Source organism: Perissodus microlepis, chromosome 23 (assembly GCF_051167445.1).
Source record: "Perissodus microlepis isolate ML-2025 ecotype Zambia chromosome 23, ASM5116744v1, whole genome shotgun sequence".
NCBI lineage: Eukaryota > Metazoa > Chordata > Actinopteri > Cichliformes > Cichlidae > Perissodus > Perissodus microlepis.
The window spans coordinates 18,778,339-18,801,380 of NC_140482.1; the positions used below are offsets into that span (position 1 = coordinate 18,778,339).

The following is a 23,042-nucleotide window of genomic DNA, read 5'->3' on the forward strand; positions in this document are numbered from 1 at the left end:
CCTCTGCAAACGCTCTTTGAGCTCTTTGTTTGCACTATCAGGTTAATCATTGTTTTCATGAACTATGACACATGCTCAAACATGCTCTTTTATATCCTGTCATAAGTTCGCCTGTGCGCACACACACAAGGCAGAGCAGGAAAGACTTCCTCATTTTGTGGTTTCTGTTTCATGTATGAAAATGAAACAAACTTACAGAGCGAAGTTCCACGTGAAAACAGAGCTGGCCATGTGATCAAAAGACGTTATACTGTAGCTGCATCAGTGTCCGCTCTTCTGCTTTGAGACTTTCCAACGGATGCTAAGCCAGGCTGTGTGGGGATTTACTCCCATCCAGCGCCGGGATCAAACTGTAAACATTCCTTTATTGATTTTGTGTCCATGCACAAAAAAGATCTTTTTTATTTCTTCCTTCAGCATGCTCTCAAACTGCTGATTTACACAAGTATAAACACCAAGTTGGACTTGAGTTGCACGGTGATGAGCAGGAGGGCTGTCATTCCTTTTCTTTCAGGCTTCTGCCATTTGTCCACTAGATGGCAGCAAATCATTATTAACAATATGTCCCATGTCTGGTCCATTCCCTTCAAACTCTGACAGTAGTGAAAGTTTAGTCACAGGTCTCTTAGTTTGGCTACAGCAGCGTCCTTCACAGCCACTGTATTCAAATGTGGTGGAGCAAAGTGGCTGCTTCCTCAAACTGCAAACCTGCTCCTGTGTATTATTCATACATTGATTATAAGTATTATGAGAACTCAGTTGTTGGGAGACATCATTAAACATTAATCTGTGTGTATATCTGAGTACAGAATTACTGACTGTACCTTTAAGATGCCATAAACCATTTTTAAAAAGTGTGTGTGTGTGTGTGTGTGTGTGTGTGTGTGTGTGTGTGTGTGTGTGTGTGTGTGTGTGTGTGTGTGTGAGTTCAAAACGTCTGCTTTTCTTTATGCTGCCTCAGGCCAATGTTGTGCAGTGTTGGGAATTTTTCCAAACATGCTTGCTACCACTGTTTTTGAATGTTATCGCATGCATGTAAAAATTATAAACTTTTTAAAGTTTTACTGGTTTTAACACATTTTGATAAAATAAAATGGACAATCAGGGTTTTAATTACTGATTCTCTGGCTTTGTTAACTAAATCAAATCTGTTGACTGATTTTCTGTAACAGACATTCTGCCAGCATGTTCAGAAGTCTGTCAAATGATAGATTCATTGAGCAGAAGGAGTTTTTTAAACATCTCTTATAGGCACTACACTAGTCAATGTCACCTTGCACTGGCCCGTGTGTCACAGGAAGGGTGCTGGTTGGACAACACTAAGTCATGTTTTAAAGGTGTTAAGTTGTACACCTCTGTTTCACTGCAAGACACAACTTTATTCTTGAATCAAATCCAACATGTGAAGATGTTTGAGGTGGGTTTTTCCTTTTCACCTAACAATCAGTTGGTACTTTTAGAAGATTTTATGATTTTGTACACCTTGTTAATACTGGCGTGAATTTTCCGTCAGAACTGTTTTAATTCTTCATTATAGATTCAATGGGGTGCTGGAAAACACTTTAGAGATTTTGTCTCTAATTATGTGATGACATTACAAAGTTGCTGCATATTTGTCAGCTGCACATCAATAATATGAAACTCCTTTTCCACTCCCAGATGTGCTGTATTGGACTGAGATCTGGTGACTGTGGAGTACAGGAAGCAGCCATCAGAAGATGGGTACACTGTAGTCACAAAGGTATGGACATGCCCCTTCTGAACCTGGCTCTGCTGGAGGTTTCCTCCTGTTAAAAGGGGGAAAAGGGTCTGAACTGTTGATGCAAGGCAGGATGGATCTATGCTTTCATGTTGTTTACATCAGCGGTCCCCAACCTTTTTTGCGCCACAGACCGGTTTAATGTCAGACAATATTTTCACGTACTGGCCTTTAAGGTGTTGCAGATAAATACAACAAAATAAAACGATACGACCAAGAAAAAACCTGTGGTATTTTGTAAATATAATAATAAACGTGAATTCACTGTGTAATTGTGTAACTTCCTTAGCAGCGTCCTCCTGAAATGTGCCAACAACAATGAGAGTAACATCCTCCTCTCTGCCCCTTAATGCGCTCTGGTTGCTATGGTAATGCGTAAATATTTCTTGCAAAATAAGACACACAACTACAACACGGGAAAAGACCCAGGGAAACGGAGTTAACGATAAAACCCCTGAAAACCATACATTTCACAACCGAGCCTCAACTCTTGTGGCCCGGTACCAAACGACTCACGGACCGGTACGGCTCCATGGCCCGGGGGTTGGGGACCACTGATTTACACCAAATTCTGACCTACCACACAAATATTACACCAGAAATCAAGACTCATTAGACGAGGCAACGCTTTTCAATCTTCTATTATCCACTTTTGGTCAGCCTGTGTGAATTACAGCCTCAATTTCCTGTTTTTAGCTGACAGGAGTGGCACCCAGCTTGCTCTTCTGCTGTTACTGAGATGCTCTTCTGCGCTGGTTTTAACAAGTGTTATTTAAGTTACCTGTTATTTAAGCAGTCTAGCCATTCTCCTCCAACATATCCAAGGCAATTTCTCCCACAGAACTGCTGTTCACTGGTTAGGTTCTCTCTTTCAGATCATTCCCTGTAAACTCTGGAGATAGCTGTGTGGGAAAATTCCAGCAGATCAGTAGTTTCTGAAATACTCAGACCAACAACCATGACACGGTCAAAGTCACCTAAATCACCTAAATCACTTAACATTGTATCCTTGAAAATCTGTTACAATCTCTTGGCGGCTTAAAAATCACATCAGTTCAACTCAGACAACACCTATCTCAAGCTGATTGACCTCTGACCTGAGATGCTAAACAATAACTCTCTAGTTGTGATCGTTTCCCCCAGCGCTACAATGAAACGCTTTAGAAAACGAGCTCCTCATTTGTGTTTCCCACAAGGGCTGGAGGCAATAATTGCCAATTAGCTTGTCGTAACTCCTCTAACAGATGTAAACAAAGCAATCAGTGATCACGTTTTCCTCTCACTGCGCTCTTAAAAATGATGTAAAGCTTTTGATTCTTTCCCCAACAGAAAAGATGTAATCTGGTGTGAAAAACATGCCATGTTTAGAAGTAGCCAAGCTTGAGTTTATAAAAGTCAGACTAGCAGACATGTCGAGAATGACTCACATTTTTTTAAGAGTGCAAAAGCGGTATGGTTGCAAGATGTTTGGGGGCACTGTAGCTCCAGACAGGCCTCCAGTATGTTCTTCCCTTGTTTTTCTCACAGTAAAAGAGGATTTGTGACATCTGGAAGTGCTCAGGAGGCAGGAGCTCGAATCCCCCCGCTCTTGTCCTTTCTCAGGGCACAAACATCAAAGGAGGCGGCAGATAATGTTTTCTAACCCGCCAGGAGTTAGCCACCACCGGTCTGCAGTCTAATTTGGATGAAATGTCTCCAGGACAGGTGTGAAAAAGATGACTTACCAAACAAAAACTGTGTACAGTATGTTTGACAACATGCTGTACACAGTGATATTACTGGTACTTTAAATGTACGTATGTCCTATCTTGTTTTAAAAATACATAAAGACCTGTAAAAAATACCTATAACAGAATTTGAAGAAAGCACTGAGACGTCTTCATGTCTAAAACATCTACGTGCTGCAAATTAGTGCCGGGCTGCACTTTTATGCAATACCAATTTCTGCCACAAGATGGTGCAGCGACTTACTGTTGTATTTATTTAATCAGGCAAGACGCTGGAAGGCTAAAGAAAACATCAACTGGTGGTATGGAAGATTTTTTTTGGGCACTGGGAAAAAAAAGTCATCCATAGCTCAGAATTTCGAATTAATGAGTCAAAATTTTGACTTATTGCCACCAATCAGATGAATAAATGTATATTATTTCCTTGTTACCTGAAAGCAGAAGGCGGCAGGCATCAGATGTTCAACAGTTTAGCATTCAGTACATCTCGACAAACATGCTGGTAAAATGCTGCCCCCTGGTGGATGTTAAAGTCTTTTGCCATAAGCATTAAAATATTGAAAACATCTGTTTGGGCACATTGTGACTTTAAATGTATTTTTCGAGTTTCTTTGTCTGTTTTCTTCTTTAAATTGGCGTCACACAAATGAGGCAGGATAAACAGAAAATAACAGGCAGAAAGACCTCAACAAATTTCCTCTTAAAGCAGGTTTTGTGTTGAAGGAACGTTGTTGGGTTGAATCTCAGCAACCATTTTTAAAAGGTTACTAAGTTAAATGTAATACTTCACTGCTGCAGCACCATATATCAAGTAATACGTTCTTTCTCCATCTACACAGAGACACAAATTATACAGTTTTCACAATGTTTCTGCTACAAACATCTACCCCTGTGAGTCTGAAAGCTAAAGATCTGAGATTCTCTCACAGAGCTCAAGTCTCAATGAAAGGGGGACTGCAGAACACCTGCTGCTCCTCTCAGCTCTTTGATTTAGTGGAAAGGTATGTTGTTCTGTCTCCACAGCCTCCAGCACCTGATATTTACTCTAAACTCAGGAGGGCGACCTTCTATGTTTCTGCTCTCCGGGTTCATGCTTCCCCCCGCGGCGAAATCATCTCAGTCACAAACTGTTTTTAGTCACATGAAGAGATAATGAACAGAGGCTTTCCAGTGGCTGCTGTTCAGAAGGGCTTTCCTATCATGTGGCACACCAGAAGAAGAAGTTGAAGGCTTTTCCCACATAATTCAATCCCTTTTGTCTGATATGTGTTTATGGGAAAGAGAATGAAGAAAATACTAAGTAAAAAGAGCATCCAAGAGAGTCTAGGGGTTTCAGAATAACGTAATTCAGTGCATGAGCTCCACATCCACAGATGCAAAGGTAAAACTCAAAACAAACAAAGAAAGAAAAGAAAAAGAATGACCAGCAATGATTATGATTTTTTTTTTTAAATCAGCTGGTTTAGTTAGTTACATTGTGACTACTTTGCTTGCCATAAGACAGTCCGTGGTAAATTTCATGAAACTACTTTCTAAGGTGTAGAGGAACTGTGACGTGTCTGACGCCTATGAAGTAAAAGTTCCACCTTTTGAAAGTTGTTGATTTCACACTTTTTCAAGATGCATTAGTTCAAAATCCGAATAAAGAGCGTTTTCTCGGTATGCAACAATAGACCAGGCTTTCCTTACAGACAGCATGGTGATACAGCTTATCCAATGAAGTTCGTTGGTGACCAAAACTTTTTCTAGTACTTCTGACAATCCTGTTCAGAACTGCCTGTTTGTTCCTAATCACCACAGTCAGGTTACCATAGGAGACTGGGATTTTAAATGCTTTCAGTCAAGCTGAGTTAAACTCTTTCCAAAACGTTGTGGGTAACTCCAGAGCCTCTAACGTCCTGATAAGAAATAATCTCTGATTCGTTTTCTTGTTGAAGGAATCAGTGTTATCCATAATCTGTGGCATCTACCAGCGAACTCCAAAACTTTGGAAATACAAATTTTTCCCTAGCGACCAAACGTTGCTAAGCGGTTGCCAAACTGTCTCTAGACCTGCATGACTGGTCTAAGCTAACATTGAGTTGTTAGCTGTAAACTCTATGCAGACTAGGATTGCTTTGGTATGTAAGTCAACCCCAAAGACACACTCTGAGCCAGGAAACCCCTTATTTAGGTGGACTGAGCTGATTGCTGTGAAGTGGGAAACTAATAAGACCAGAGGGATGATCTGACTTGTCATCAGGTCACACTTCAAAGCCACCGTCCATGTTGGTACGTGGGTGTGTCATTAGCGCGCATGCCAGAGGTAACTTGCACATCTGCGAAGGCACCATTAAAGCTGAACTACATTTATCCAGGTTTGAAGCAATATGCGCCGGCATCCTGACGTTTTGTTTTTTTAACAGAAGGTCTTTCTTAGTCCAGCATATTTCCTGCCAAACTGGCAATGTTTACATTGTTACAGGGAACAATGTAAACATTGCAAAACAAGAAACATGACAAAACAGGTCCTAAAATCTGATATCAATTAAGAATGAGAAAACATTTTGGGGCTCTCATGTGCCCCCTGTGCCAGCAGTTCTGAAGCATTTGCTTGGATATATGCCTCTAAATCAGTGCATTCTTTGTTTATCTGCAGTGTCTGCTAACAACCTATGAGTTATGAGTAACTCTGTTCATTTCTCGTGCATCATTTTATAATCCTGTTCCTCTAAAGTAAAGCCTGACTGGACGTTCACTTCCTCCGCAGCTGCACTCGTGCTCTCACTGCATGAGCTGAGTACATACAGCTGCACAGGAGCGCACATATGCACTGCAGTTACACAGTGTGCGCGGTCTGCTGCAGAGATGTTGTCTCTGCGAAAATTTGTGATGTTTTTGCTCAAAAATGCGTGTTTATTTCATCCATGTGCAGAAAGCGGCAAAACACATAAAATGGGATTTAAAGACTTAAAAGTAATTCCGCTGTGGTTGAGGAGGGGAACGTTACGAAACATGCACATGTTCTCCCTGGTGGGCTTCTGTGACGCTGTTGTTTTAGTTTCACTTTGCTCACACTGACGCACAGCTTTGCGTCCCCAGGCTCTCCAGCCGTAGGTCTAAACAGCCCGCAAGGAGCACGGCGTGTTTGTGCAGCTCTGATGAAGACTAATGGGATGGATGATTAATTGATTTGTGGCCACGTGATGTTTCGGGGGATTACAGAGGAGAGGACCCACCTACCATCTCCGTGATTTACTCTCACCCCCTCCCCTCCTCTTCTTATTCTCTCTCAGTGATCTGAAAGCCAGTCTCCCGCGAGCGGAGCGCAAGCTTTCCTCTAATCACCAAAACGCGAATGCGCGGAGGAGAGACAAAGTGCACTTTGCGCCACTTTCGCCACATTTCTCCAAACTTTCAATGGGACCCGTGGACTGGTCCGAGCCTGCTGCATCTGTTTAACCTGGAGCCGCAGTCATGGTCTGTTGCGCATTTGGTTCAGTGCGCCTGTCGTTCTTTGGATTTTTACGCATCGCTCTGCTGCTGGGGGTCGTGCAATTAGCGGCAATAGCGCAACATGGTAAGTGCATGCCTTGTTCAAACGCACCGGGTTTTTTAAAGACTAGTTTGAAGACTTTGCCATGATCTGAGCTGAAATAGAAGCAGATGCAAAAGGCGAGACTGAGAGCGGACTTCGAAATGTGTTCTTAAATGGAATGCAGAGATAAGAAAGTGTTATGTGTAAAAAAAAAAAAAATAAGAAAGAAAAGAAAAGAAATCTGGGTGACATGGACTGCATTCCCATCACTCAGCTCCAAACTGTTAAATGGACCCTTCAAAGGCACCAGAACACAGCCAAGCCAATCAGAAAGAGACAGAGAGAAACAATAATTAGATGTTTGAATCTGGAGAAAATATATTTTTTTCTCTCCTTCTGATCTAAAGATGTTTTTAAAAGATTCTTGATTGGTGCAGAAATTATTATCTGATCACAAGTTTCTTTTCCCTTTCATGCAATGGGGTTATTTTCCCGTCATTTAGAGATAAAGTCGTGCATGTGTGGGCTTTAATTCATCAACATGGAGCTGATTATCATTTGGAAAAAATGTGGCAAGTTGAACCCAAATGGAAATAAAAGTGTCAAACTTGTGAAGAGAGCAGGAAGTTAAGTGGTCATAATTGAAACAAGATCAGAAAACAGAGTTATGACTCATTAAAGAGTATAATTCACTGTTACTTAATATTATACAGTAATTTCAAGGGATTGTTGCTCTCCCTGGTCTTCTTCCCTTGCTGGGATTTCAAAGAGGACTGTAAAAAGGTCCACATAAAGGTCAGATTTGGTGAGCTGCTGTTTTCCCAGCTGTCAGAATTTAGGATGGGAGTGAATGCAATGACCAAAACAAAGAAAATCTTGGAGCTGCAATTGTGCCGATTACGAGTCCTGACTGTAACAAAAATGCGCTCAGTTTACTCCAACCTGTCACCCTGTCTTCGATCTCGCTCACATCTTTGTCTGCAGGGCGTCCAGCAGCAGATCAAAGCACACCATTGTAAACTTTAAGTCATAAAATGAAACACTGTGGGGTCCTCCCAGAGGTTTCCAGACAAAGCAAAGTTTACCACAATTTGAGCACATTTTGTCCTGTTGACTGCAGCCTTCTATTGATTTGTACGTGACATTCAGTAGTAAAGAAAAGAAAAAGCTTATCAAGTAAAATAGTACATTTAACCTGCTGACCTTGCAGATGTACCATGAACAAAAAGTGTTAAAACCAGCTGAACCTCCAACAACCATGCCACATTTACAGTCACTTAAATCGACTTTTTTCCCATTCTCATGCTCATATTGAACTTTAACCGTTCATCTTGACTTGGCTACATACCGAAGTGCATGAAGTTGCTGCTTTGTAATTAGTTAAAACGATGTACCTAATAAAGTTATCATTAGGTATATATGTGAATTATAAGTCTCAAGGTTTTTAGCATGTGTGTGTGTGTGTGTGTGTGTGTGTGTGTGTGTGTGTGTGTGTGTGTGTGTGTGTGACAGAGAGAGAGAGAGATTGGTCCCCTTTATGAACACAACAGCATCACTGTACAGTGATAAAAAAAAATTTACAGGTGTGCTGCTCAGAACAAAATGAAGGTTGGGTTCAAAGACAGGTGAAGGCCGACCTGTGAGTACAGACTCGTGTTGTCATGTAATAATGTCCTAATGACTACCTGTTCTTTACACAACCACTTATCCTCATCCTCTTCCTGAAACATCCTGTTGAAATTCCTCTCTTTTAAAGTTCTTCCTCCCCAAGACTAACTAGAGATTAACAATCCAACACAATGAGAGACTTCTTCACTTTCCCTGAAGTCTGAGGTTTTATTAAAGAGTTTCGGGGTCTGTCAGTAGTATAAATGACACTTTCCAACCTCTTTAAGGAACTTGGGGCAAAATATGTATTTTCTGGTTATCTATCATTACTGCTTCAAACTGTGTTTTTAAATAAAGACAATGAAGCATTATAAGTGTTACCCTTCACCAAAAATGCTTTCATCAGTGAGAGTAACTTATCATCATCCTATCATTTTAGCATTTTCACATTTCATTCAGGCTCTTTGCCCTTTCTCTGGTGGTCTGACTGTGTAGTTTCTGACTGTGGGCCCTCTGGGAAAAAGGCCAACAACTCCCTTGGTGATAACACAACACTTTTGCTGAGACACTGGAGTATTCCCAGTTAAGTCCCTGCACATCTGGGCTCCTGAGGGTCTTCCATCCCAGTGGGATAACTCTAAACCCTCCAGGGGCCCTACTCATTTACCTCCCCCACTTCTTTGTAAACTCATTAAGACGCCAATTGGAACAGTTTAGCCAGCAGCACCTCCTCCTTGAAGCCCCGGTTGTTTGGACAACCTGTGACCTCGAATCTTGTCAGCGGAGCTTCCAGACGAGGTGGACGCTCAGACAGGCGACAGTGTAAACAAAAGCATTTGGTTTCAAGAGGCTGTCAGCACGCAGACCAGCCGGTAAGCCCTTGTTTAGGCTTGGGATCACTGGCGGCAACTTTACCCTGCCCAATCATGACTTTGTGGCTCCTAAAACATCCTAAATACCCTAAATACATTTGTTTTCCCTGATGTGACTTTACTCATCTGCCTCTAAGGTTTGTTAACAAAGACCTCTGCTGACAAGTTTGACCTATTTCACTCCACAGATGTAGAGCTTTTGGGAGTGTGGCGGTGTGGAAAAGTACGTGTTTGGTGGAAATAATTTCTCCGGTATTCTCAGCTTCCAGCTGCAGGCGGTGTTCAGAGGCCTGTCATGTGCCGTTGGTTTTAGCGTCCTTTCCTGGGGCGAGTTAAGAGAAGCGAGAGGCTCACTGGAATTTCTGTTATTCTAGGCAATTTAGATAACCTGTGGGGGTGAGATGTTCAACACCCTATACACAAAACAGCAAATTGTTTCTGTTTGTCACCTTTTCCTTTAGACAGCTTTGAGTTTTGGTCACTTACTGGTTCGTCACATAATTCTTCTGTTATAATAAACACACTGTTTTCTCACTCCTGGGTTTAGAGATCAAATCAGAAGGTCATACTGAAGTTAAAACTAAAGGCTGCTCAGTTAAATCCTTCATCCTCAACTTTAAACCGAGGCTTATGTCCGTTTAGTGTATAACTGATTGTTTTTTCACCTTTTTGTGGCTTTGCAAGACTGAGAATTAGGCTCAATTAACTTTGATATTGAGTGTACTTTAGTGTGCAAAAGTCTTGAGTCTGCTAGTTCTCCAAGCTTCTTGAAGGACATTCAAAGCCTTTTGTTCTGTTTTCTGTCAACATGATCCCACACTGCTTAAATAATGTTGAGGTCCGGGATCTGAGGAGGCCGATCCATGACTGATAGTGTTCCACTGTGTGTTTTTCTATGCAGGTGTGCTTTTATTGCATTGGCAGTGCGTTTGGGATCATTGTCATGATGAAAAAAGAAGCTGTTACCAATCAGATGATTTCCAGATGGTATTAGATGGTGGATCAAAATCTGATGGCACCGTTTCTGTGTTCATATTCCATCAATTTTGACAAGATCTCCAACACCACAGACTGAAATGCAGCATCAACAATGACATAGACTCCACTGTGTTTAACAGTTGCCTGTAAACACTCACTGTTGAACATTTGCATTTTTTATAGATCCAACTAAAAAAATGGGAACAAACGATGTGTTTTTCTGAAAGGCTGCTAGTAACATAGTGCCTAAAGATACATTTTAAATCAGTTTCTTTTTTTAAAAAATTGTCTATTATGTGTAGATACAACGCTGGTTCATCACTTGAGGTGGGGCCTTTTTTATCCTTGAATGATTCATAGGTCAGTGTGAAGTGGCATAGGAAACAAAAAAAGAGTAAAAGTTAAAAGTTTTCACCTAAAGTCTTGTGATTTTGTTTTGTCTACCTCTGCAATGTCTGTCTTTTACACAACTAAACAGCAGGACTCTGACACAGATAAAGACCTGATCTAATCATGTCCAGTTTTCATTTCCTTTAGCTCAAAGCAGATGGATTGAGAGGAAGGGGTTTAAGGTTTGAAAACACTGCTTTTTCCTGCAGAGGCAAGCTTCCAAGAGAACATCATCAACTTAAGGTTCTCATAACATACGCTCTCTGTAGCTTTTTGTTTAAGGCATATGAACAAATTGAAAATGCCAAAGCACAGTCTTCTTTTCCACATTATTTTGGCGTCTTTACCCCTTCCCTTTCACGAGTTCTCAGTTTGACATCTTTGTCATTCTTGTTCTCAGCTCCAGAGTGTTACCCGGGAGGTCATCGGAGTTTGAGCAATCCTTATCGAAGTGTCGACTTTGACTCCACTGAAATCCAGAACACCGCCATCCAGGATCTGATCTGTGACCACTCGCTGTCACCAGGCTGGTACAGGTTCTGGATCAACAACAAGCCAGCAGAGATGCCGACCGCCTGTGTTGAGGTAAAATGGTCAAAATGACAGGCAAGTTCTGTCACAGAGGTGTCTGTGCTCACATTCCTTCAAGTCTCTACACTGACTGCTTCCTTCACTGCCAAAAAGTACCATTAAATATCTATCATTCAAACAAGTGATATAATAGACACCTCCAGTACAGGTGCAGGGTATAATAACCACTTCTATAAAGGTAATGACTGTTTCTGTTTGCGGCCTCCTGCAGATGAACCGCTGTGGTACCCAGGCTCCGGTGTGGCTGTCACTGAAAGACACCTCACTGCCACGTCCTGGCGAGATCCGCCAGCTCTCCGCCTGTGCCACCTGGCAGTTCTTCCACGGAAGTTCCAAAGACTGCTGCCTTTTCCGTATCCCTGTCAAGGTGCGAAACTGTGGAGAGTTCATGGTTTACTACTTGCAGCCAACGCAGGGGTGCATGGGATACTGTGCAAAAGGTGAGCATTCATCTGCTTTATTTTTGCTGTAGAAGTTCAAAGTTTAATGAAAGTGTTGGAGCTGATATAGATGGAAATATCAGCAAGACCTTAATAAAGGAAACCTGAGGTTGGATGGTTTGGCCAAGCCACTGTAAGGGATTCATTTGGATGAGAAAACGAAAACCTCACTGAATTAACTTTATTCTTAGATTACAGAGATGAATTATGGTATATGTTTTTAGCCTAATAGTAGAAAGATATTTGATGAATCTCATCTTTCAGTTGCTTCAGATTTGGGGCCCAGGCTATGCCCAGCAGGGGAGGTGGAAGTCAACGGTCAATGCAAAGGTACAAGACTCTTAAAATATGTGTTCATCTCTGTATAAAGAAGGTCCCTGCATCCTCAATTTACTGTAAAAAATTAAAAAGAAAACCAATTATTGTGACTTCAGCAACTGCCCAAATCTGCTTTCAGAGGCCGTCCCGTCTCTGCCCTCCCGACCGGTGATCACTGCAGAGCTCATCGGCCACAGCGTCCACCTGAGGTGCTCCTTCGTCTCGCCACCATGGAGCCAGACGCTGGGCTTCCAGGTGGTTTGGGCCAGACACATCAGCCATAGCATGAAGGCCGAGATCAGACAGGAAGCCACGCTGAAGCCCTTCTCTGTGGTGGAGATGGATGGCGTTCGCTTCAGGCTTGGAGAAACGGTAATTCCTGCCAGACCGTGTTGAAAGTTTTGGGGAGCACATGTGATGGGTTTGACCTCCTCGAGTGGCCCATGATCATGCTGAACTGATTTTTTTTTTTCATGAGTTCAGGCTCACAGAGAAAAAGCAGAGAAGCAACATGTGTCATATGCAGTCGAGAGAATGCAAGAAAAGGGTGGGGAAGTTAAATCAGTTGCAGGTTGGAAAAGCCTTGCTCCATATGTGCCCCATTTACGCCGATCTCCATTCACATCTTCACAGTGAATTCTAGGAAGTTATTTTTACATGAACCGACGCACGTATATAAAATAAAGCTGTTTCTTATGTTGATATCTTGGCAACTCTTCATTCATGCAATAGTGTGGCTGTTCTTGCACAACGATAAAGGAAGTGTTTGGGTTATATTAAATATAGACATTAAATCTGGATGTTTCTTGTGAGATACCATCTTGTCAGCTGTTTGGATGATGCCTTCTTGCAGATGAAGAGAAGTTTTGCACGTTATCATTTGCCTAAATCCCAAAATGTGTATTTTCTGGTTCCAGAGTTGTCCATGTGGCTTTCCTTTTTCAAAATTCTTGGGTACTTGGGTTTTGGGGCTGCCAAAGTTTTCCTTTGTTTGTTTTTTTATGCCAGCAGCTTTATTTCTTTACCAGGTTGCCTTTAGGGCGATGGAAATCGTTTATTCAATAAACCACGTGGATTTTCTTTGACGTCATCTTTGTGTCCTAGGAGGATCGAATTTAGCTTTGTTTTGAAAGCTCAGTATGCAAGACAATAATCAGAAGAACTGAAGATTTACCAGGAAGAATAATTGCTAATAGTACGAAAACCAGACAGCAGAAAAAGAATAAAGAAATCCAAAGATTGGTTAAAATGACAACTAAATATGAGTAGCTGTCGACAAGATTGCCTTCTTGCAGCTGAAGCTGACGCTGAGTAGCTGCACTTCTGCCCTGCACTGGAGTAAAAACTGTTATGATTGACCTTTGTCTTTCCAGGATGTCAACACGCTGATGCACAGCCTCATTTCCATACAGCCAGACTGTGCAGGCTGCTGATAGCTTTCATTTCCTTGAGAAATGATATGTTGCTAGGAAACACAAAGTTATTCGATTTTTCAGCGTGATACTATTTGACACCGAGGTGATGTCACTCCCAGTTTTTGTCATCTTGCAGCTGTGGACCGCGTTGCTCCCATGTCTGGACACCGGGGTTGTGTTAGTTTGGTCTAGCAGATGTTACGGAGGGCTGGGTTTGCTCATGGGGCTCGTCTTTAGCGTGTGTTGATATAGCAGCTGGGCAGGATCAGAGGTCATCTTCATTTCTTTTAAACCATGAAGTTAAATATTAGTGCTTTTGGAGCATTGGTTTGCTGTGTTATGAGCTATATCTGGAAACATTTTGATGAATCACCAATACAGTGACAGTTGCACACTGCTGGTCTTTTTCATAACACAGTGTGAAAAGGTAATGCACTCTTCCACTCTCGTTTATCAACATCAGTTGACAGTTCCATAGCTCAAGTTTGTTTGAGCAATCAAAATGTGAAAGGTGGTTTCAAACTCCAGTATACCTTCATCTTTTACTTCTCTTAGATCAGTGATTCACAGAAAGGGCTACAAGTACCCCAGTGTGTACTTCTGTAGCAGGGGTAGATTAGCTCAACTGATCTGAAAAAAGACAACAAGAAAAAAGTATATGAAGGACAAATGTGATGATGGGACTTGAACAGCAGAAACTGTAACTGAAAGAAAATAAATGCATTACACGAGTTAAATGAAAACAATTATAAAGTGAAAATACATTGGACTTGGTCACTAAAAGAATGCTAACAGCTGATATTGCTGGCTAAAAATATAAAACTAGTAAGTGTGTAAAAAACTACAAGCAGTGGAAATCAGAACGGCGCATTTAGATTTTGAGCCAAACATGTACAATAAACAACTGAAAAACTAGCTAAAATGTATAAAATGTTAGACGTTATTAGGTAAACCGATTGCTGTAGCTAACAGTAAAGAATTGGATAAATGATTTATTTAAACATCCAGATTTAGTGTTTCTCAGTTTTCAGATTCATAGTTTAACAAGCGATGTTTGCTGATGCTAACACAAAGCTAGCCAAGAACCCAGACTGAGGTTAAAGTTTGAGTGAATGCCGACCTCTACGTAGACTCACTGTAGCCATCGCTTTAAAGTCTCTTTGAACTCGTTTTCATTTTTGTTTTTTGTTGTCCATTATCAGTATCTAGCATGTTTAGGTTTAGAGACATAGTCCAACCACTTTTGCTCATTGTTTGGTTATTTATCTATTTGATGCATGCGTTTATTTGTAGCTACAGTTTCTGCTGTTCATGTCCCATCATCATGCTTGTTCTTCAGTAGCCACTAAAGGTAGTGGATAAATGGTTAAAATAAGAAACCAATAGTTATGGATAAAGAGTTGAGATGGTTTCCTAACCATAAAGGGGTTTTGGGGTCTGGCTTTGTTGTTAAGTCGGATGAAAAAATGATTTAAAAGCAGCTGATTCAGACTTCATGCTTCAGCTGATATTTCCCCTGTAGTTCTCCTGCAGTGTGTCGACTTTCAGAGCCAACTCCAGCCACACAAGATCGACTTCAAAAGAAAGTGAGAGTTTCTACGCTGGACTGAAGGTAAAGCCTCCTCTGACTCTGTTTTAAAACCCCAGTTTGGTTTCATTTCTCAGTGAGAACCTCATAGACTCTTATTCCTTTCTCCTCAGTTCTCTCCAGATGTGCTCCACATAGCAGAGAACAGTAAGGAGCACGAGGTGACCGTCCACAGTACCGTCCCCATCCCCTGCTTCACCTCCAACATTGGCCACCAGTGTGGAGTCCCTCTGGCTCTGACTGTCAACGATCCAGGTCAGACCTGTGGGAAAACAGGAGATAGAGTCTGTGTCATCACCTTTATCTGCAAGGACATAATAAATCTACAGCTTGAGTATATTTAAAGTTAACCTGCAATTTAGTTAAGTACTGCCTGCAGCAACCACTACAGTTGGACAAATATTACCCCCATTTAAGCATTAATGTACCCGTTATTGGGTAATTAACAAAAATCACCAAACACAAATTAGAGCAGCTGAATTAACTACTGAGGCCACAGTCGCGCATTAATAAAACAATCAAAACAATTTCAAGCATTTCTCATTTCCTCTGGGATCTTATTATTGTTATTCCCAGACTCACCTTGTACATCATCGCATTGAAGCCGGCTAAGAAAGACATCATTACAGTTGTGCAGGCAGCTGTGTGCTGTCTGTTAACATTAATTTACTGCTGTGTTGACATCCACAGACAGCCTTGGCGATGAGGTCTCCAACGTGGTGCTGTCCGCCTGCCAGGTGGAGCTCCAGCCAAACACCTGCAGTGAAGGCAGCTGCGGTTGGGCAAAGTTTTTTGTCACTGCTGTGACTGATTTCACACGTGATGGGAACCGCATGAGCCTGATCAGTGCTTCACCTGGATCCTCTGCACCACGCCTTTGGAGAAGCTACGTCCCGACATCCCTCAAAGTGAGTGAGGTCATTTAGAACGACAGATTGTTCGTGTGGATAAAAACAGAATAAAATATGATTATATGAAGTTTTCAAGTCATTGCATTCTGTTTTTATTTACATTTTATGTGTACAAAGTTTTGGAAATGGTTTTGTTTGTGTGGTGAATACAGAGTCTGCTGGGATCTGAAGAGCTAGAAATTGCAGCTACAGTTGTCCTACACAATATCCTTGAGGCAGATTGAGAGATGCTTGACGATTTTTCCACTTTTGAAATAAATTTAAAACCATTCATGAGGATCTTGGAAGGAAACCCTGAGGAGGTTTGGGCAACAGCTGGAATCTGAGGCATGCAAGTTAAATGTGGCATGTGGAGCAACCTTAAGAGGACTTTATTTTTTGGAAAAACTGTCACACAAAGGCTCTCCTCTGGCCCTTGAGGAGCTTTTAATAAGTTCTATAGGGTCACAAGTGGGTAAAAGCTGGGTTTGTGGCACCATGGACGCTTTGTGCTAGGGTCCTACAATAAACACAGTCCTTAAATGGGTTCCTGGACTTATTCAGGATAAATAGAGGGTCTTCAAGTGGCATTTCAATGGATTCCATTATGCCTAACAGGAAGAGAGGACCAGCTTCTAAAGCTAAATGTCGAATGAAAGTATTACTTTAATTAAAGAGAAGTACTACAATGGCTCCAAATAGCAGGTTTTTCCATCATACTGTTTACACATACACACAATTATACAGTTCTTTTTAACACTGAAGGAGAGGTTGTGGTTCAGGACCAAACATGCACTTGTTTGATGGTTTGACATAATACTTAAAGAGCGCCTCTCTAAGCAGTCATTAGTTGTGTCCATACAAGCGGTGACATTATATAAGATGTGATGTCAGCCCTCCAGACACTCTGTCTCTGAGGAGCTTTTTCATCTGTGTTCAGTGAAAACATCAAAGCCTAAGACCACAGGGTTAGAGGGTATAGCCCCCTTAATCTTTCTTCTGGTGACCTCTACCTCCCACCCCCAGGTCACGGTCCAGGATATTCCCACTTCCACGTGCTACTCTTTGACTGACCCGCATATCATTACACTAGATGGCAGGTAACTTACCTCCAGCTTTTGTTAAATGAATCCATTTATAGGGCAGTTAGTGCAACAGTTGAAGTCTTTAAATTCTTATTAAAAAATCTGCATTTCCTTTTCAGGCGTTACGAGAACCACCAGACTGGCACATTTGTCCTTTACCAGAGCCTCTCCAGGGAATTCGAAGTCCATTCTCGCCAGTGGGACTGCAGCAGTCGACACTACTCCGTTGCATGTAACTGCGGCGTTGTAGTGCGAGAGGGGAACGAGCTTGCCATCTTTGACATGTGCAATGGGCAACCGCAGGAAACGAGGCCACAGCTTGATCTTAAGAACCTCGGTGACAGTGAGGGGAGTCGGGTCAGGGTGCTGGAGTCCCACCAAGGGAAGAAGGTCACCGTAGGTATCTGGACATTTGGAAACTGGTGTCTAGTTATTTGGCTAAATTCATGGTAAAATCATGCAAGAATGATCTGTCCTTCATTCAGATCTGTCATATAAGTTGAATTTTTAATGCATGAGGAGACTATGTTAACTAGCTGTTGGATGTGACTCTCCTCTTGTAGTTGATCTTTCCTTCCGGGGCCTTTGTTAGGGCTGATGTTGGTGATTGGGGGATGAGCCTGTCTGTCCGGGCACCCAGCGTGGACTATGGAAACACGCAAGGCCTCTGTGGCACCTTCGACCGGAACGGCAACAATGACTTCCAGGCCTCCGACGGTGGGTTCTATGGCCCTGATGACTTGCACAGCTTCATAGAAACCTGGAGGTCAGTCTGGGACACAGTGTAGATTTCTAATTTTCAGAATTATAATCTTTCCTTATTGCCACCATAATTCAGTTGAAGTCTCCACAACGTTATTTGTTTTCCTTTACTTTGTGTGTGTTAGGATAGCTCCTGGTGAGAGTTTATTTGACAAAACACCTCCTGGTATGACACAGGACCTCAGGAGGCCTTTCTGTCGGTGCCAAACAGGATCCAGCACTTCTCAAGAAGCTGGAAGGGGGATGAGAAACTTGTACAATCCCTCTGCTCACTCAGACTGCATAGCATATGATAATGTGGATTACACATCTGTGTTCCCCTCAATGGACACAACAGTCGAATACATCAAGAGCCTGGAAAAAGAGGAAAGCATTCTGGATATATCTGCCTTCAGCAGTCACCCTGTCGAGAGGCGGCACCTCTGGTTTCACGGCAAGAATAATCAACACAGTGACAGGGATCCTGAACTGGACGATGAGTTCAGAAAGGATCTTCTGCTTTCTGTTGACAGGCCAAAGAGACAGGCGTCATTCCAGCCTGTGTTAATGGCACAGAGCCTAAGCCAGGCTGATCTGGGAAGCTACGCCTACTTTTTCCCAGAGGATCACCAGGTGGAAGCTCGACCAGAGGTGCAACCCCAGTGGCCCACGCCAAGTGGTCTCACCTCAGCCAAAGCCCTTGAAGTATGCCAACTGGCTTTGGTCAACTCCACTGTTGGAGCAGTGTGCCGGGAGCTGCTGGGACGCCGCCTTGGTGAGGCAGTGGATCTCTGCATGCTAGACCTACAGCTTAAAGATGACCTGGGATGGGAAGAGGCACTGTTGCCATACCTGGAGAATGAGTGTGAGAGAAAGCTGCTGGAAAATTTGACCCACAGAGCCTTGGAGGTGGCCAGTACACCGGGAACGCATGGGGAAGTGATTACTGCGCTGCGATGCCCCAATTTCTGCAATGGAAATGGAGAGTGTACAGAGTGGGGTTGCCAGTGTTTTCCCAACTACAGCTTCCATGACTGCAGCCTGGCTGTCAGTGAGTATCAGGAACAGTTATACATATACCAAACATACAACTACAGAGTAAAGTAGATTAAAAGTCACACTGATACTAATCTCTTAAAACTTGAAATTAGTTATATCAAGTCAAAAAAAACTTGCCTTTGACCAGTCTCTCTTCTAATAGGCCAACCGGTTGAGATAACCGATTTGGAGAACAGTGGCCTCTGTGATATTCGAGTTTTCGACTGTCGCAGCATTCGGGTCTTTGGCCTCGGTTTCATTGACTCTCCTGACCTAAGCTGCTATGCCACTAGACTGAAGGTGAGAGGAGGCTAAGGCTAAAATCAATTAAGAGAGTTCAAGTGCTGTTTTGTTCACCTTTCCTTTGGATTCCTTCTGCAGTACATAAACAAAGCGTGGGTTCCAGGGGAAAAACAGCGAACAAAAGCCACCTTCCTCAGCTCCAAGGCTTTAGACTGTGCTGTACCATCTCTGAGCACTGCTGCCATCAATACAGAAGACTTCATGATGGATGACAAACCATACGCACGCTGGGAGATTAAGGCAAGGCTCATTCTCATTTTAACTTGGAATTAAAATCTCTTTTGTTAGGTGTTGACTGCTTTGTCTAAAGGTCTTTGCATTATCGCCTTCCTCTTTTTCTGTACTAGGTCAGCAATGACGGCTCTCAGTACAGCCAGGCAAAGACACTGACAATCTACGATGGTATTTGTCAGGTCTGTGAGGCCTCGCGCTCTGGACTCTGTAAGTTAAAGGTAACTCGCATGCAAGACGGAGCAATGTTTTTGTTCTTGGGAAGCTAATAAAAATAATACTTTTCATTAAGATGGATAACATCTTAATAAAAAGTATTATTTTTATTATTATTCATTATTAAAATTGGCATCATTTGTTTGCCATCTTTATTTTTTGTTTGTAAATCACTCATAAAAGGGTAGGGAAGTCGAAAAAATGCCAAAATATGGATGTTTGTCCATCTGGAGCCCTTAATTTGAGAAATCCCATTTGCTACTTTTCACAATTTTAAAATTCTTTATTTGCCCTGATGTCGATCATAGGAAACAGTTGCTTTATTGTAAAGTTTCAGTCACTATATACATTTCAGAAGTTTTAATCTTGGTTTATGTGCTTTTCTACGGTGGCCCCTAGAGACAGAGCACATACAAATTCCAAAGCACGTACAAATTCCAAAGCACATACAAGCTCCGAAGCACGTGCAAGCTTTTGTTACCTAGTGGCTACACAAGCCAGGAAGTACCAACGACCGGATTTGGTGTGTGGTAGTAACAGGTAAATGAACATTTTTTTAAAATTATTTGAATATATATGAGTGTGGTTGTTCCATCCTTGCAGGTGTTTTCCGCCGGTATCCAACTCCATGTGTTTGCAACAAACTTGCCGGGTTGTTTTTGCAAATCGAGCTCAACACTGCCCCTAGCGTCCTGGAGCACTTCCGTTGTGTTTTGGAGTTTGTGCATGCTTTGTCTCTAGGGGCCACCGTACTTTTATTGTAATTGAGTTACATTTATTATTTAAAAACTTCTTGTTATTATCTTGTTATTGTTATCTTGTTATTGCAAATGGCCAATAGGCTTATATGTTACCCATTGACCAAGTGGTCCTATGACAATTCTGGGTGGACAGTGCTTGCAGGTCAGTAGATCACCCTTTGAAAGCACCATATACATCTTGGCAATCAGTTTTATGCTAGCAACTGCCAGTAATCACTCGTTAACCGGTCGAGGAATTTGTACTTTTCCTTAGCAACCAGTGGTTGGCAAATCATTGCTAACTAGTCCTTAGGCCTGTGTGATGGAAGCTTTAGACTTGAAACCAGCAGTTAAGATCATAAACACGTCATAAAATGTTTACTGTGGTCATGGGTGGATGGATGGGTCAAGTGAGACATATGATCATTTTTCTCTTTTGTTTACGAAGCTTTCACAATGGTTTAACTTCTTTTTAAAAACCAAAATGTATACCCTTGTTTCATTTACAGTTTATAAATAAGACTAACCATAGTGTGTAAGTATCCACAAAATCATAATTGCTAAAATAAACTTTGTTCCGAGCCATCAGCTGAAGAACGGCAAAACACTTGTACTAGAAGAGCACAGGGACAGTTGTTAGGCACTGGAGGAGACAATAGGCCCATAAATTAGGCTGTGAGACAGCCTGCTCTGTTTTTGCTGGTCTGTTTTTATTCACATGGTCTCAACAGGTGACATGTTATGAAAACCTGGACACTCCAATGTTTGTTCGTGCTAGTAGGGGATGCTGATTGAGGATGCAGATGTGATTCAGTGGGTGTTTAGTGGAAAAGTGTGATGAGGCATTTTACATGCTGTTGGGGGGGGCGAGACGGTCTGCTGCTTGAACGACTACAGCAGCAGCAGCGCAGCAGTTGGTTATTTAAAATCTCTACATTCAGTGTAAAAGAGGTACGTGAGGGGTCCTGTTGTTCCTGGAACTGTGTTTTATGGGAGACAGACAAACAGCCCAGAGCAAAAACACACAAACAGCTGTAGACAAACAGTATGTAGACATGTGGCTGCCAAGACTGAGCTAAACTGAATTAACTTCAGTAGAGATGTGTGTTTAGAGCTGATTTCCTGTTCATCACTAAACAAAACACCTGAAAAAATGTGTTTTAAAATGTGAAAACATGCTAATATTGAAAAAAAAAAAGTGAGTACACAAGCAGATCTGTTTTGCTTCTCTTTGTTTGTCAGGAGCGGACATGCAACATCGATGGGATGTGTTTTGCAGCAGGAGACTCCAATCCCAGCAGTCCTTGCCTCCTCTGTGACCCAGACGCCTCCAAATTCACCTGGTCTGTGAACCAAGGTACACACAACTCGAAGTGGATCTCACCGTCTGAAAGGAGAACAACCTTTTCTACCTAAACAAACTCAGAACCATCATTAAATTCTCCCCGTTTACTTGGTTTTCTATCTGCCTTGCAGTCCACTCGAGATGAACAACATCAGGGAAAAAAGGCATTTATCTCACCGTGTCAGTGCAGTGGTAGCCATCCAACTGTGGTCCTGTTTGTCTCCATTAGCAGATCAAAGGAGCAGAGGTTTAGGTTTCCCAGCATGCCCTGACCTGCCACTTAACCACTCTCAGAGTGGGAGTAAATCACATGGTTGGTTTCCACAGCAGCACAGACAGGCAAGATTCATGCAAAAAGCAAAGGGACGCTGGAATAAATGACCAGCGTAACAGTTAGTCTTACTTTAAGGATTAAAGCGTATAAATGGATTTTATTTTCTCAGTTTTCACTTCTCACAACTCAACTACAAAGTAGAAAACAGAGGAATAAATGCACAAGAATAAAACACAATATACAGATGAACTTGAATGCATCAATAAAAATTAAGCTGTATATTCATCTTATATAATAAATATACAGTTATGATTCATACTGACGCTGCTGTCCACCAATATCGGTTTACACTTTAGTACAAAATAAAGTGAAAATCCTCTTTTAGGAAGGCAGGAAACGCATAAACATGTATGTACATACAGTATATGAGGCAAAAACAGAGTTTGTACAATTCTAACGAGCTTGAAAGTCAATATTTGGTGTGACCATTTTTATTCTTCAGCACAGTCTGAACTCTCTTAAGCAGCTTTCTTGTGATTTCTTTAAGTTGTCTTCAGGAATAGTTCTCCAGGCTCCTTTAAGGACATTCAAAGCTCTTCTTTGGATGTTTCTGCCTTTTGTTCTGTTCTCTGTCCACATGATCCCACACTGCTTCAATAATGTTGAGGTCCGGGCTCTGGGGAGGCCAATCCATGACTGATAGTGTTCCACTGTGTGTTTTTCTATCCAGGTATTTATTGCATTGGCAATGTGTTTGGGATCATTGTCGTGATGAAAAATGAAGCTACTGTCTATCAGATGCTTTCCAGATAGTATTGCATAGTAGCTCAAAATATGATGGTACTTTTCTGTGTTCATAATTGATCAATTTTGAGAAGTTTTCCAACACCACTGACTGAAATGGAGCCGAAACCATGACAGGGCCTCCACCGTGTTTTACAGATGGCTGTAGTCACTCACTGTTGTAGCTCTCTGC

The 23,042-nt window shown here is 42.0% G+C and overlaps 1 protein-coding gene across 1 annotated transcript in view; it reads left to right on the top strand.

Moving 5' to 3' along the window:
• Nucleotides 1-6,747: 6,747 nt before the first annotated feature.
• The window catches only part of LOC146361200 (von Willebrand factor D and EGF domain-containing protein), a 43,267-nt gene continuing 26,972 nt past the window's right edge, over nt 6,748-23,042 (top strand). Inside the window, exons 1-16 of the mRNA XM_084921999.1 lie at nt 6,748-7,045; nt 11,252-11,436; nt 11,654-11,882; nt 12,147-12,212; nt 12,340-12,572; nt 15,138-15,227; nt 15,317-15,458; nt 15,894-16,111; nt 17,120-17,193; nt 17,298-17,574; nt 17,742-17,944; nt 18,066-18,970; nt 19,121-19,257; nt 19,339-19,500; nt 19,608-19,712; nt 21,690-21,804. Of these exons, the coding sequence (XP_084778125.1) occupies nt 6,943-7,045; nt 11,252-11,436; nt 11,654-11,882; nt 12,147-12,212; nt 12,340-12,572; nt 15,138-15,227; nt 15,317-15,458; nt 15,894-16,111; nt 17,120-17,193; nt 17,298-17,574; nt 17,742-17,944; nt 18,066-18,970; nt 19,121-19,257; nt 19,339-19,500; nt 19,608-19,712; nt 21,690-21,804 (3,244 nt within the window). The 5' untranslated portion in view covers nt 6,748-6,942. The remainder of the gene's footprint in view (nt 7,046-11,251; nt 11,437-11,653; nt 11,883-12,146; nt 12,213-12,339; nt 12,573-15,137; nt 15,228-15,316; nt 15,459-15,893; nt 16,112-17,119; nt 17,194-17,297; nt 17,575-17,741; nt 17,945-18,065; nt 18,971-19,120; nt 19,258-19,338; nt 19,501-19,607; nt 19,713-21,689; nt 21,805-23,042) is intronic.